We start from the raw sequence: 16,157 nt of genomic DNA on the forward strand, positions 1-16,157 counted from the left end.
AATGAGACAGAAAATGAGACAGAAAGTGACAAAATGAAACAGAAAGTGACAAAATGAGACAGAAAGTGACAAAATGAAACAGAAAGTGACAAAATGAAACAGAAAGTGACAAAATGAGACAGAAAGTGACAAAATGAAACAGAAAGTGACAAAATGAGACAGAAAGTGACAAAATGAAACAGAAAGTGACAAAATGAGACAGAAAGTGACAAAATGAGACAGAAAGTGACAAAATGAGAGAAAATGAGACAGAAAGTGACAAAATGAAACAGAAAGTGACAAAATGAGACAGAAAGTGACAAAATGAGACAGAAAGTGACAAAATGAGACAGAAAATGAGACAGAAAGTGACAAAATGAAACAGAAAGTGACAAAATGAGACAGAAAGTGACAAAATGAGACAGAAAGTGACAAAATGAGACAGAAAATGAGACAGAAAGTGACAAAATGAAACAGAAAGTGACAAAATGAGACAGAAAGTGACAAAATGAGAGAAAATGAGACAGAAAGTGACAAAATGAGACAGAAAGTGACAAAATGAAACAGAAAGTGACAAAATGAGACAGAAAGTGACAAAATGAGACAGAAAATGAGACAGAAAGTGACAAAATGAAACAGAAAGTGACAAAATGAAACAGAAAGTGACAAAATGAGACAGAAAGTGACAAAATGAGACAGAAAGTGACAAAATGAGACAGAAAGTGACAAAATGAGAGAAAATGAGACAGAAAGTGACAAAATGAAACAGAAAGTGACAAAATGAGACAGAAAGTGACAAAATGAGACAGAAAGTGACAAAATGAAACAGAAAGTGACAAAATGAGACAGAAAGTGACAAAATGAGAGAAAATGAGACAGAAAGTGACAAAATGAAACAGAAAGTGACAAAATGAAACAGAAAGTGACAAAATGAGACAGAAAGTGACAAAATGAGACAGAAAGTGACAAAATGAGACAGAAAATGAGACAGAAAGTGACAAAATGAAACAGAAAGTGACAAAATGAGACAGAAAGTGACAAAATGAGACAGAAAGTGACAAAATGAGACAGAAAATGAGACAGAAAGTGACAAAATGAAACAGAAAGTGACAAAATGAGACAGAAAGTGACAAAATGAGACAGAAAGTGACAAAATGAAACAGAAAGTGACAAAATGAGACAGAAAGTGACAAAATGAAACAGAAAGTGACAAAATGAGACAGAAAGTGACAAAATGAAACAGAAAGTGACAAAATGAGACAGAAAGTGACAAAATGAGACAGAAAGTGACAAAATGAGAGAAAATGAGACAGAAAGTGACAAAATGAAACAGAAAGTGACAAAATGAAACAGAAAGTGACAAAATGAGACAGAAAGTGACAAAATGAGACAGAAAGTGACAAAATGAGACAGAAAATGAGACAGAAAGTTACAAAATGAAACAGAAAGTGACAAAATGAGACAGAAAGTGACAAAATGAGACAGAAAGTGACAAAATGAGACAGAAAATGAGACAGAAAGTGACAAAATGAGACAGAAAGTGACAAAATGAGACAGAAAGTGACAAAATGAAACAGAAAATGAGACAGAAAGTGACAAAATGAAACAGAAAGTGACAAAATGAGACAGAAAGTGACAAAATGAAACAGAAAGTGACAAAATGAGACAGAAAGTGACAAAATGAGACAGAAAATGAGACAGAAAGTGACAAAATGAAACAGAAAGTGACAAAATGAGACAGAAAGTGACAAAATGAAACAGAAAGTGACAAAATGAGACAGAAAGTGACAAAATGAGAGAAAATGAGACAGAAAGTGACAAAATGAAACAGAAAGTGACAAAATGAGACAGAAAGTGACAAAATGAAACAGAAAGTGACAAAATGAGACAGAAAGTGACAAAATGAAACAGAAAGTGACAAAATGAGACAGAAAGTGACAAAATGAGACAGAAAGTGACAAAATGAGACAGAAAATGAGACAGAAAGTGACAAAATGAAACAGAAAGTGACAAAATGAGACAGAAAGTGACAAAATGAGACAGAAAGTGACAAAATGAGAGAAAATGAGACAGAAAGTGACAAAATGAAACAGAAAGTGACAAAATGAGACAGAAAGTGACAAAATGAGACAGAAAGTGACAAAATGAGAGAAAATGAGACAGAAAGTGACAAAATGAAACAGAAAGTGACAAAATGAAACAGAAAGTGACAAAATGAGACAGAAAGTGACAAAATGAGACAGAAAGTGACAAAATGAGACAGAAAGTGACAAAATGAGACAGAAAGTGACAAAATGAATCAGAAAGTGACAAAATGAGACAGAAAGTGACAAAATGAGACAGAAAGTGACAAAATGAGACAGAAAGTGACAAAATGAATCAGAAAGTGACAAAATGAAACAGAAAGTGACAAAATGAGACAGAAAGTGACAAAATGAAACAGAAAGTGACAAAATGAGACAGAAAGTGACAAAATGAAACAGAAAGTGACAAAATGAGACAGAAAGTGACAAAATGAGACAGAAAGTGACAAAATGAGACAGAAAGTGACAAAATGAAACAGAAAGTGACAAAATGAGACAGAAAGTGACAAAATGAGACAGAAAATGAGACAGAAAGTGACAAAATGAAACAGAAAGTGACAAAATGAGACAGAAAGTGACAAAATGAGAGAAAATGAGACAGAAAGTGACAAAATGAAACAGAAAGTGACAAAATGAGACAGAAAGTGACAAAATGAGACAGAATATGAGACAGAAAGTGACAAAATGAAACAGAAAGTGACAAAATGAGACAGAAAGTGACAAAATGAGACAGAAAGTGACAAAATGAGACAGAAAATGAGACAGAAAGTGACAAAATGAAACAGAAAGTGACAAAATGAGACAGAAAGTGACAAAATGAGACAGAAAGTGACAAAATGAAACAGAAAGTGACAAAATGAAACAGAAAGTGACAAAATGAAACAGAAAGTGACAAAATGAGACAGAAAGTGACAAAATGAAACAGAAAGTGACAAAATGAGACAGAAAGTGACAAAATGAGACAGAAAGTGACAAAATGAGAGAAAATGAGACAGAAAGTGACAAAATGAAACAGAAAGTGACAAAATGAGACAGAAAGTGACAAAATGAGACAGAAAATGAGACAGAAAGTGACAAAATGAAACAGAAAGTGACAAAATGAGACAGAAAGTGACAAAATGAGAGAAAATGAGACAGAAAGTGACAAAATGAAACAGAAAGTGACAAAATGAGACAGAAAGTGACAAAATGAAACAGAAAGTGACAAAATGAGACAGAAAGTGACAAAATGAGAGAAAATGAGACAGAAAGTGACAAAATGAAACAGAAAGTGACAAAATGAGACAGAAAGTGACAAAATGAAACAGAAAGTGACAAAATGAGACAGAAAGTGACAAAATGAGACAGAAAGTGACAAAATGAGAGAAAATGAGACAGAAAGTGACAAAATGAGACAGAAAGTGACAAAATGAAACAGAAAGTGACAAAATGAGACAGAAAGTGACAAAATGAGACAGAAAATGAGACAGAAAGTGACAAAATGAAACAGAAAGTGACAAAATGAGACAGAAAGTGACAAAATGAGACAGAAAGTGACAAAATGAGAGAAAATGAGACAGAAAGTGACAAAATGAAACAGAAAGTGACAAAATGAAACAGAAAGTGACAAAATGAGACAGAAAGTGACAAAATGAGACAGAAAGTGACAAAATGAGACAGAAAATGAGACAGAAAGTGACAAAATGAAACAGAAAGTGACAAAATGAGACAGAAAGTGACAAAATGAGACAGAAAGTGACAAAATGAGACAGAAAATGAGACAGAAAGTGACAAAATGAAACAGAAAGTGACAAAATGAGACAGAAAGTGACAAAATGAGACAGAAAGTGACAAAATGAAACAGAAAGTGACAAAATGAAACAGAAAGTGACAAAATGAGACAGAAAGTGACAAAATGAAACAGAAAGTGACAAAATGAGACAGAAAGTGACAAAATGAAACAGAAAGTGACAAAATGAGACAGAAAGTGACAAAATGAGAGAAAATGAGACAGAAAGTGACAAAATGAGACAGAAAGTGACAAAATGAGACAGAAAATGAGACAGAAAGTGACAAAATGAAACAGAAAGTGACAAAATGAGACAGAAAGTGACAAAATGAGACAGAAAGTGACAAAATGAGACAGAAAATGAGACAGAAAGTGACAAAATGAAACAGAAAGTGACAAAATGAGACAGAAAGTGACAAAATGAGACAGAAAGTGACAAAATGAGACAGAAAATGAGACAGAAAGTGACAAAATGAAACAGAAAGTGACAAAATGAGACAGAAAGTGACAAAATGAAACAGAAAGTGACAAAATGAGACAGAAAGTGACAAAATGAGAGAAAATGAGACAGAAAGTGACAAAATGAAACAGAAAGTGACAAAATGAGACAGAAAGTGACAAAATGAGACAAAGTGACAAAATGAGACAGAAAATGAGACAGAAAGTGACAAAATGAAACAGAAAGTGACAAAATGAGACAGAAAGTGACAAAATGAGACAGAAAGTGACAAAATGAGAGAAAATGAGACAGAAAGTGACAAAATGAAACAGAAAGTGACAAAATGAGACAGAAAGTGACAAAATGAGACAGAAAGTGACAAAATGAGACAGAAAATGAGACAGAAAGTGACAAAATGAAACAGAAAGTGACAAAATGAGACTATTAGAGGCAAAATGACAAAACCAACAGCGACTAAAATGGACTAAATGCGAGAAAAACAACTAGAAGTGACAACGTGAAACTATCGACGACGACTAAAAACATGACTCACCGTCTCTTCAGACTCTGACTTGATCTTGTGATCGTGTTTCCACTGATGCTAACGGCTATGTGGAGCCTTAGCAACACAAAGCTAGCAAAGCGCATTAGCAACAGCCGTTTCCTGTTCATGGCCGCACGACACTCGCTTTGTCCAGAGCCACAATCTGATATCTCCAGGTCATAATGCGTCTGACATTAGCATTAGCATTAGCATGACATGAGCATCTAGTCCTGGTTCTGAGCAGGTTCTGTGTCCTCAGGCTCTCTGGAGGAGCGAGGCCTGGTTCTGTGGACTTCCTCTTCGCTGAGCGGTTCTTCTCCGACGTACGATTTTCCGTTTGGGATGAAGTTGCTGCACAAATTCCCAATCCTGAGCAGAGTCCCAATCTGCCCCACGTTCAGAGGCTTCAGGCGGACCAGAGAAGACCAGGACCAGGACCAAGAGCAGCAGGACCAGGTCTGGACTAGAGTCTGACCCAAAGACATTCAGGAAAGACTGATGTAAAGACTTAATCGACTCTAAAACCCTGAAGTTATCTTTGTCTAAAGGTTTGTGCCTCTGCTCCAGCTGACCCTCGTGAGCCTTACCCTGTGCTCCAGCTGACCCTCGTGAGCCTTACCCTGTGCTCCAGCTGACCCTCGTGAGCCTTACCCTGTGCTCCAGCTGACCCTCGTGAGCCTTACCCTGTGCTCCAGCTGACCCTCGTGAGCCTTACCCTGTGCTCCAGCTGACCCTCGTGAGCCTTACCCTGTGCTCCAGCTGACCCTCGTGAGCCTTACCCTGTGCTCCAGCTGACCCTCGTGAGCCTTACCCTGTGCTCCAGCTGACCCTCGTGAGCCTTACCCTGTGCTCCAGCTGACCCTCGTGAGCCTTACCCTGTGCTCCAGCTGACCCTCGTGAGCCTTACCCTGTGCTCCAGCTGACCCTCGTGAGCCTTACCCTGTGCTCCAGCTGACCCTCGTGAGCCTTACCCTGTGCTCCAGCTGACCCTCGTGAGCCTTACCCTGTGCTCCAGCTGACCCTCGTGAGCCTTACCCTGTGCTCCAGCTGACCCTCGTGAGCCTTACCCTGTGCTCCAGCTGACCCTCGTGAGCCTTACCCTGTGCTCCAGCTGACCCTCGTGAGCCTTACCCTGTGCTCCAGCTGACCCTCGTGAGCCTTACCCTGTGCTCCAGCTGACCCTCGTGAGCCTTACCCTGTGCTCCAGCTGACCCTCGTGAGCCTTACCCTGTGCTCCAGCTGACCCTCGTGAGCCTTACCCTGTGCTCCAGCTGACCCTCGTGAGCCTTACCCTGTGCTCCAGCTGACCCTCGTGAGCCTTACCCTGTGCTCCAGCTGACCCTCGTGAGCCTTACCCTTTTATAACTATAAACCAAATATCCGAAGCCCCGCCCTTGTCATAACCAAAGCCCCGCCCACATCTAAAATGACACAAGCGCAGCAGGACAAAGATTTACCTTTAAGTGATTTTTATTGTTTGTAATTTGTTCATTTAAACCACATTAAAGACGTTTGTTTCACTTCTTATTTTGTTGTATTTCTGTTTAACACATGAATAAAGTCTTTAAACTTCTACAGTGTAATTATACGTCCTAAAATACACAGCAGTGGGCGGGGCCAGAGGGTTGTATTAATGACACAGCAGTGGGCGGGGCCAGAGGGTTGTATTGACACAGCAGTGGGCGGGGCCAGAGGGTTGTATTGACACAGCAGTGGGCGGGGCCAGAGGGTTGTATTAATGACACAGCAGTGGGCGGGGCCAGAGGGTTGTATTAATGACACAGCAGTGGGCGGGGCCAGAGGGTTGTATTAATGACACAGCAGTGGGCGGGGCCAGAGGGTTGTATTAATGACACAGCAGTGGGCGGGGCCAGAGGGTTGTATTAATGACACAGCAGTGGGCGGGGCCAGAGGGTTGTATTAATGACACAGCAGTGGGCGGGGCCAGAGGGTTGTATTAATGACACAGCAGTGGGCGGGGCCAGAGGGTTGTATTAATGACACAGCAGTGGGCGGGGCCAGAGGGTTGTATTAATGACACAGCAGTGGGCGGGGCCAGAGGGTTGTATTAATGACACAGCAGTGGGCGGGGCCAGAGGGTTGTATTAATGACACAGCAGTGGGCGGGGCCAGAGGGTTGTATTAATGACACAGCAGTGGGCGGGGCCAGAGGGTTGTATTAATGACACAGCAGTGGGCGGGGCCAGAGGGTTGTATTAATGACACAGCAGTGGGCGGGGCCAGAGGGTTGTATTAATGACACAGCAGTGGGCGGGGCCAGAGGGTTGTATTAATGACACAGCAGTGGGCGGGGCCAGAGGGTTGTATTAATGACACAGCAGTGGGCGGGGCCAGAGGGTTGTATTAATGACACAGCAGTGGGCGGGGCCAGAGGGTTGTATTAATGACACAGCAGTGGGCGGGGCCAGAGGGTTGTATTAATGACACAGCAGTGGGCGGGGCCAGAGGGTTGTATTAATGACACAGCAGTGGGCGGGGCCAGAGGGTTGTATTAATGACACAGCAGTGGGCGGGGCCAGAGGGTTGTATTAATGACACAGCAGTGGGCGGGGCCAGAGGGTTGTATTAATGACACAGCAGTGGGCGGGGCCAGAGGGTTGTATTAATGACACAGCAGTGGGCGGGGCCAGAGGGTTGTATTAATGACACAGCAGTGGGCGGGGCCAGAGGGTTGTATTAATGACACAGCAGTGGGCGGGGCCAGAGGGTTGTATTAATGACACAGCAGTGGGCGGGGCCAGAGGGTTGTATTAATGACACAGCAGTGGGCGGGGCCAGAGGGTTTTATTGGACACATTTGTTTCATTAATAAACACATTTTACAAATCTCAATAATGAGGTTCAATCGACACAAACGTAAATCAGGTTTAACACATTCAGTTAGAATAAATCCAGAGTCTTCAGTATTTAGGCCTCTTCACGTCCACTCTGAGGAAAGGAGACAAGGAGACAAGGGAAGGAGACAAGGAGGTGAGTCACTTTTAAATCTGAGTAAAAACATGTGAACTCTGCTGTAAAAGTCTCTAATGTCGTCATGAGAAGTATTCTGAGTATGACTGTAATACACCAGAGCTCCAGCAGAGAGCGCCACTGTCGTGTGTTATTACAGTGTAATACACCAGAGCTCCAGCAGAGAGCGCCACTGTCGTGTGTTATTACAGTGTAATACACCAGAGCTCCAGCAGAGAGCGCCGCCGTCGTGTGTTATTACAGTGTAATACACCAGAGCTCCAGCAGAGAGCGCCGCCGTCGTGTGTTATTACAGTGTAATACACCAGAGCTCTGGCAGAGAGCGCCACAGTCGTGTGTTATTACAGTGTAATACACCAGAGCTCCAGCAGAGAGCGCCGCCGTCGTGTGTTATTACAGTGTAATACACCAGAGCTCCAGCAGAGAGCGCCGCCGTCGTGTGTTATTACAGTGTAATACACCAGAGCTCCAGCAGAGAGCGCCACCGTCGTGTGTTATTACAGTGTAATACACCAGAGCTCTGGCAGAGCGCCACCGTCGTGTGTTATTACAGTGTAATACACCAGAGGTGCAGCAGAGAGCGCCACTGTCGTGTGTTATTACAGTGTAATACACCAGAGCTCCAGCAGAGAGCGCCGCCGTCGTGTGTTATTACAGTGTAATACACCAGAGCTCTGGCAGAGAGCGCCACCGTCGTGTGTTATTACAGTGTAATACACCAGAGGTGCAGCAGAGAGCGCCACTGTCGTGTGTTATTACAGTGTAATACACCAGAGCTCCAGCAGAGAGCGCCGCCGTCGTGTGTTATTACAGTGTAATACACCAGAGCTCCAGCAGAGAGCGCCACCGTCGTGTGTTATTACAGTGTAATACACCAGAGCTCCGGCAGAGAGCGCCACCGTCGTGTGTTATTACAGTGTAATACACCAGAGCTCCGGCAGAGAGCGCCACCGTCGTGTGTTATTACAGTGTAATACACCAGAGCTCCGGCAGAGAGCGCCACCGTCGTGTGTTATTACAGTGTAATACACCAGAGCACCACCGTCGTGTGTTATTACAGTGTAATACACCAGAGCTCTGGCAGAGAGCGCCACCGTCGTGTGTTATTACAGTGTAATACACCGGAGCTCTGGCAGAGAGCGCGCCACCGTCGTGTGTTATTACAGTGTAATACACCAGAGCTCCGGCAGAGAGCGCCACCGTCGTGTGTTATTACAGTGTAATACACCAGAGGTGCAGCAGAGAGCGCCACCGTCGTGTGTTATTACAGTGTAATACACCAGAGCTCCAGCAGAGAGCGCCGCCGTCGTGTGTTATTACAGTGTAATACACCAGAGGTCCAGCAGAGAGCGCCGCCGTCGTGTGTTATTACAGTGTAATACACCAGAGCTCCAGCAGAGAGCGCCACCGTCGTGTGTTATTACAGTGTAATACACCAGAGCTCCAGCAGAGAGCGCCACCGTCGTGTGTTATTACAGTGTAATACACCAGAGGTGCAGCAGAGAGCGCCACCGTCGTGTGTTATTACAGTGTAATACACCAGAGCTCCAGCAGAGAGCGCCACCGTCGTGTGTTATTACAGTGTAATACACCAGAGCTCCAGCAGAGAGCGCCACCGTCGTGTGTTATTACAGTGTAATACACCAGAGCTCCGGCAGAGAGCGCCACCGTCGTGTGTTATTACAGTGTAATACACCAGAGCTCCGGCAGAGAGCGCCACCGTCGTGTGTTATTACAGTGTAATACACCAGAGGTCCGGCAGAGAGCGCCACCGTCGTGTGTTATTACAGTGTAATACACCAGAGCTCCAGCAGACAGCGCCACCGTCGTGTGTTATTACAGTGTAATACACCAGAGCTCCAGCAGAGAGCGCCACCGTCGTGTTTTATTACAGTGTAATACACCAGAGGTCCAGCAGAGAGCGCCACCGTCGTGTGTTATTACAGTGTAATACACCAGAGCTCCGGCAGACAGCGCCACCGTCGTGTGTTATTACAGTGTAATACACCAGAGCTCCGGCAGAGAGCGCCACCGTCGTGTGTTATTACAGTGTAATACACCAGAGCTCCGGCAGAGAGCGCCACCGTCGTGTGTTATTACAGTGTAATACACCAGAGCTCCGGCAGAGAGCGCCACCGTCGTGTGTTATTACAGTGTAATACACCAGAGCTCCGGCAGAGAGCGCCACCGTCGTGTGTTATTACAGTGTAATACACCAGAGCTCCGGCAGAGAGCGCCACCGTCGTGTGTTATTACAGTGTAATACACCAGAGGTCCAGCAGAGAGCGCCACCGTCGTGTGTTATTACAGTGTAATACACCAGAGCTCCAGCAGACAGCGCCACCGTCGTGTGTTATTACAGTGTAATACACCAGAGCTCCAGCAGAGAGCGCCACCGTCGTGTTTTATTACAGTGTAATACACCAGAGGTCCAGCAGAGAGCGCCACCGTCGTGTTATTACAGTGTAATACACCAGAGCTCCAGCAGACAGCGCCACCGTCGTGTGTTATTACAGTGTAATACACCAGAGCTCCAGCAGAGAGCGCCACCGTCGTGTTTTATTACAGTGTAATACACCAGAGCTCCAGCAGAGAGCGCCACCGTCGTGTGTTATTACAGTGTAATACACCAGAGCTCCAGCAGAGAGCGCCACCGTCGTGTGTTATTACAGTGTTTATGGATTTTAACATGCCTGTGACATGCTTGTGACATGCCTGTAATATGTCTGACATGCCTGTAACAAGCCTGTAATAAGCTGTACTGTGATTGGTGGACACTCACCCGTCCGCCTCCATCTTCTTCCTCTTCTCAATGATCTGAAAATTGCACAAACGTTAGAAACAAAGGCTTAAAACTGGCCGTAAAATCTTGATTTTTTTAAAAAGGGTTTTTTGTCCCGTAGGCTTTAGTAGAAGATTATAGAGCTGGGTGTGAAATGGGGAAGAGAGAAGGGAGGACATTCAGGTGGGATTCCTGCTCACGACACAGCAGCCGGCTGCACACAGAGCGAATGTTCTGCCGCCTTAACCTCTCCACCACCGGACAGCACCCCAACCCTAACCCTTAACCCCAAACCCATAACCCCCTAACCCATAAACCCCAAACCCCTAACCCATAACCCCCTAACCGATAAACCCCAAACCCCTAACCCATAACCCCCTAACCCATAACCCCCTAACCCATAACCCCCTAACCCATAAACCCCAAACCCATAACCCCCTAACCCATAACCCCCTAACCCATAAACCCCAAACCCCTAACCCATAACCCCCTAACCCATAAACCCCTAGCCCATAACCCCAAACCCATAACCCCCTAACCCATAAACCCCAAACCCATAACCCCCTAGCCCATAACCCCCTAGCCCATAACCCCCTAACCCATAACCCCCAAACCCATAACCCCCAAACCCATAACCCCCAAACCCATAACCCCCAAACCCAAAACCCATAACCCCCAAACCCATAACCCCCAAACACATAACCCCCAAACACATAACCCCCAAACACATAACCCCCAAACACATAACCCCCAAACACATAACCCCCAAACACATAACCCCTAACCCCCAAACCCATAACCCCCAAACCCCCAAACCCATAAACCCATAACCCCTAAACCCATAACCCCTAACCCATAAACCCATAACCCCCAAACCCATAACCCCCAAACCCATAACCCCCAAACCCATAACCCCTAACCCATAACCCCTAACCCCTAACCCATAACCCCTAACCCATAACCCATAAACCCATAACCCCCAAACCCATAACCCTTAACCCCCAAACCCATAACCCCCAAACCCATAACCCATAACCCATAAACCCATAACCCCTAAACCCATAAACCCATAACCCCCAAACCCATAACCCCCTAACCCATAACCCCCTAACCCATAACCCCCTAACCCATAACCCCCTAACCCATAACCCCCTAACCCATAACCCCCAAACCCATAACCCCCAAACCCATAACCCCTAACCCATAACCCCCAAACCCATAACCCCCAAACCCATAACCCCCAAACCATAACCTCTAACCCATAACCCCCAAACCCATAACCCCCAAACCCATAACCCCCAAACCCATAACCCCCTAACCCATAACCCCCAAACCCATAACCCCCAAACCCATAAACCCATAACCCCCAAACCCATAACCCCTAACCCCCTAGCCCATAACCCCCTAGCCCATAACCCCCTAACCCATAACCCCCAAACCCATAACCCCCAAACCCATAACCCCCAAACCCATAACCCCCAAACCCATAACCCCCAAACCCCTAACCCCCAAACCCATAACCCCTAACCCATAACCCCCAAACCCATAACCCCTAAACCCATAACCCCTAACCCCTTACCCATAAACCCATAACCTCTAACCCATAACCCCCAAACCCCTAACCCATAACCCCCAAACCCATAACCCCCAAACCCATAACCCCCAAACCCATGACCCCCAAACCCCTAAACCCATAACCCCTAACCCATAACCCCCAAACCCCTAACCCCCTAACCCATAACCCCCTAACCCATAACCCCCTAACCCATAACCCCCAAACCCATAACCCCCAACCCATAAACCCCAACCCATAAACCCATAACCCCCAAACCCATAACCACCAAACCCATAACCCATAACCACCAAACCCATAACCCCCTAACCCATAACCCATAACCCCCAAACCCATAAGCCCCAAACCCATAACCCCCAAACCCATAACCCCCAAACCCATAACCCCCAAACCCATAACCCATAACCCCCAAACCCATAACCCCCAAACCCATAACCCCCTAACCCATAACCCCAAACCCATAACCCCTAACACCTAACCCATAAACCCTAACCCCTAACCCCCAAACCCATAACCCCTACCCCCAAACCCCTAACCCCCAAACCCCTAACCCCCAAACCCCTAACCCCCAAACCCATAACCCCCAAACCCATAACCCCCAAACCCATAACCCCCAAACCCATAACCCCCAAACCCATAACCCCTAACCCCTAACTCCTAACCCCTAACCCCTAACCCATAACTCCTAACCCATAACCCCCAAACCCCCAAACCCCCTAACCCATAACCCATAACCCCCAAACCCCTAACCCCCAAACCCATAAGCCTTAACCCCTAACCCCCAAACCCATAACCCCCAAACCCCTAACCCATAACCCAAACCCATAACCCCTAACACCTAACCCATAAACCCTAACCCATAACCCCCAAACCCATAACCCCCAAACCCATAACCCCTAACCCCCAAACCCCTAACCCCCAAACCCCTAACCCCCAAACCCATAACCCCCCAAACCCATAACCCCCCAAACCCATAACCCCCAAACCCATAACCCCCAAACCCATAACCCCCTAACCCATAACCCCCTAACCCATAACCCCCTAACCCATAACCCCCAAACCCATAACCCCCAAACCCATAACCCCCAAACCCATAACCCCCTAACCCATAACCTCTAACCCATAACCCCTAACCCCCAAACCCATAACCCCTAACCCCCAAAGCCATAAACCCATAACCCCTAACCCATAACCCCAAACCCATAACCCCTAACACCTAACCCATAACCCCTAACCCCCAAACCCATAACCCCTAACCCCCAAACCCCTAACCCCCAAACCCCTAACCCCCAAACCCCTAACCCCCAAACCCATAACCCCCAAACCCATAACCCCCAAAACCCATAACCCCCAAACCCATAACCCCCAAACCCATAACCCCCTAACCCCTAACCCATAACCCCCTAACCCATAACCCCCTAACCCATAACCCCCTAACCCATAACCCCCAAACCCCTAACCCATAACCCCCAAACCCATAACCCCTAACCCATAACCCCCTAACCCATAACCCCCTAACCCATAACCCCCAAACCCATAACCCCCAAACCCATAACCCCCAAACCCATAACCCCCAAACCCATAACCCCCAAACCCATAACCCCCAAACCCATAACCCCTAACCCCCAAACCCATAACCCCTAACCCCCAAACCCATAACCCCCAAACCCATAACCCCTAACCCATAACCCCCAAACCCATAAACCCATAACCCCTAACCCCTTACCCATAAACCCATAACCTCTAACCCATAACCCCCAAACCCCTAACCCATAACCCCCTAACCCAAAACCCCCAAACCCATAACCCCCAAACCCATAACCCCCAAACCCATGACCCCCAAACCCCTAACCCATAACCCCCAAACCCCTAACCCCCTAACCCATAACCCCCTAACCCATAACCCCCTAACCCATAACCCCCTAACCCAAAACCCATAACCCCCAAACCCATAACCCCCAACCCATAAACCCCAACCCATAAACCCCAACCCATAACCCCCAAACCCATAACCACCAAACCCATAACCCATAACCACCAAACCCATAACCCCCTAACCCATAACCCATAAGCCCCAAACCCATAAGCCCCAAACCCATAAGCCCCAAACCCATAACCCATAACCCATAACCCATAACCCATAACCCCCAAACCCATAACCCCCAAACCCATAACCCCCTAACCCCCTAACCCATAATCCCCTAACCCATAACCCCATAACCCCCTAACCCATAACCTCTAACCCATAACCTCTAACCCATAACCCCCAAACCATAACCCCCTAACCCCTAACCCCCAAACCCATAACCCCTAACCCCCAAACCCATAAACCCATAACCCCTAACCCCCAAACCCTTAACCCATAACCCCTAACCCATAACCCCAAACCCATAACCCCTAACACCTAACCCATAAACCCTAACCCCTAACCCCCAAACCCATAACCCCTACCCCCAAACCCCTAACCCCCAAACCCATAACCCCCAAACCCATAACCCCCAAACCCATAACCCCCTAACCCATAACCCCTAACCCATAACCCCTAACCCCCAAACCCATAACCCCCTAACCCATAACCCCCTAACCCATAACCCCCAAACCCCTAACCCCCTAACCCATAACCCATAAGCCTTAACCCCTAACCCCCAAACCCATAACCCCCAAACCCATAACCCCTAACACCTAACCCATAAACCCTAACCCATAACCCCCAAACCCATAACCCCTAACCCCCAAACCCCTAACCCCCAAACCCCTAACCCCCAAACCCATAACCCCCCAAACCCATAACCCCCAAACCCATAACCCCCAAACCCATAACCCCCAAACCCATAACCCCCTAACCCATAACCCCCTAACCCATAACCCCCAAACCCATAACCCCCAAACCCATAACCCCCTAACCCATAACCTCTAACCCATAACCCCTAACCCCCAAACCCATAACCCCTAACCCCCAAAGCCATAAACCCATAACCCCTAACCCATAACCCCAAACCCATAACCCCTAACACCTAACCCATAACCCCTAACCCCCAAACCCATAACCCCTTACCCCCAAACCCCCAAACCCCTAACCCCTAACCCCTAACCCCCAAACCCATAACCCCCAAAACCCATAACCCCCAAACCCATAACCCCCAAACCCATAACCCCCAAACCCATAACCCCCTAACCCATAACCCCCTAACCCATAACCCCCTAACCCATAACCCCCTAACCCATAACCCCCTAACCCCTAACCCATAACCCCCAACCCATAACCCCTAACCCATAACCCCTAACCCATAACCCCCAAACCCATAACCCCCAAACCCATAACCCCCTAACCCATAGCCCCAAACCCATAACCCCCTAACCCATAGCCCCAAACCCATAGCCCCAAACCCATAACCCCCTAACCCATAACCCCTAACCCATAACCCCTAACCCCCAAACCCATAACCCCCAAACCCATAACCCCTAACCCCTAACCCCTAACCCATAACCCCTAACCCATAACCCCTAACCCCCAAACCCATAACCCCCAAACCCATAACCCCTAACCCATAACCCCCTAACCCATAACCCCCAAACCCCTAACCCCCTAACCCATAACCCCCAAACCCATAACCCCTAACCCCCAAACCCATAACCCATAACCCCTAACCCATAACCCCTAACCCATAACCCCTAACCCATAACCCCCTAACCCATAACCCCTAACCTATAACCCCAAACCCCTAACCCCTAACCCCCAAACCCATAACCCCCAAACCCATAACCCCCAAACCCATAACCCCTAACCCATAACCCCCAAACCCATAACCCCCAAACCCATAACCCCTAACCCCCAAACCCATAACCCCCAAACCCATAACCCCCAAACCCATAACCCCCAAACCCATAACCCCCAAACCCATAACCCCTAACCCCCAAACCCATAACCCCCAAACCCATAACCCCCAAACCCATAACCCCCAAACCCATAACCCCCAAACCCATAACCCATAACCCC

At 46.8% G+C, this 16,157-nt stretch overlaps 2 protein-coding genes across 2 annotated transcripts in view; one reads left to right on the top strand and one right to left on the bottom strand.

The window, feature by feature from the left end:
* slc23a1 (solute carrier family 23 member 1) overlaps positions 1 to 5,316 on the top strand; it is a 49,778-nt gene extending 44,462 nt beyond the window's left edge. The window contains exon 13 of the mRNA XM_072459686.1: positions 5,074 to 5,316. Coding sequence (XP_072315787.1) covers positions 5,074 to 5,288 — 215 coding nt within the window. The 3' untranslated portion in view covers positions 5,289 to 5,316. The remainder of the gene's footprint in view (positions 1 to 5,073) is intronic.
* Positions 5,317 to 7,600: 2,284 nt separating this feature from the next.
* The window catches only part of ik (IK cytokine), a 35,033-nt gene continuing 26,476 nt past the window's right edge, over positions 7,601 to 16,157 (bottom strand). Inside the window, exons 19-20 of the mRNA XM_072459682.1 lie at positions 10,588 to 10,622; positions 7,601 to 7,763 (exon numbers count right to left, since the gene is read on the bottom strand). Of these exons, the coding sequence (XP_072315783.1) occupies positions 7,736 to 7,763; positions 10,588 to 10,622 (63 nt within the window). The 3' untranslated portion in view covers positions 7,601 to 7,735. The remainder of the gene's footprint in view (positions 7,764 to 10,587; positions 10,623 to 16,157) is intronic.

This window comes from Eucyclogobius newberryi, unplaced genomic scaffold, assembly GCF_026437365.1.
Source record: "Eucyclogobius newberryi isolate DKJ021-1_F unplaced genomic scaffold, fEucNew1.0.hap1 SCAF_25, whole genome shotgun sequence".
In the NCBI taxonomy this organism is placed as follows: domain Eukaryota; kingdom Metazoa; phylum Chordata; class Actinopteri; order Gobiiformes; family Gobiidae; genus Eucyclogobius; species Eucyclogobius newberryi.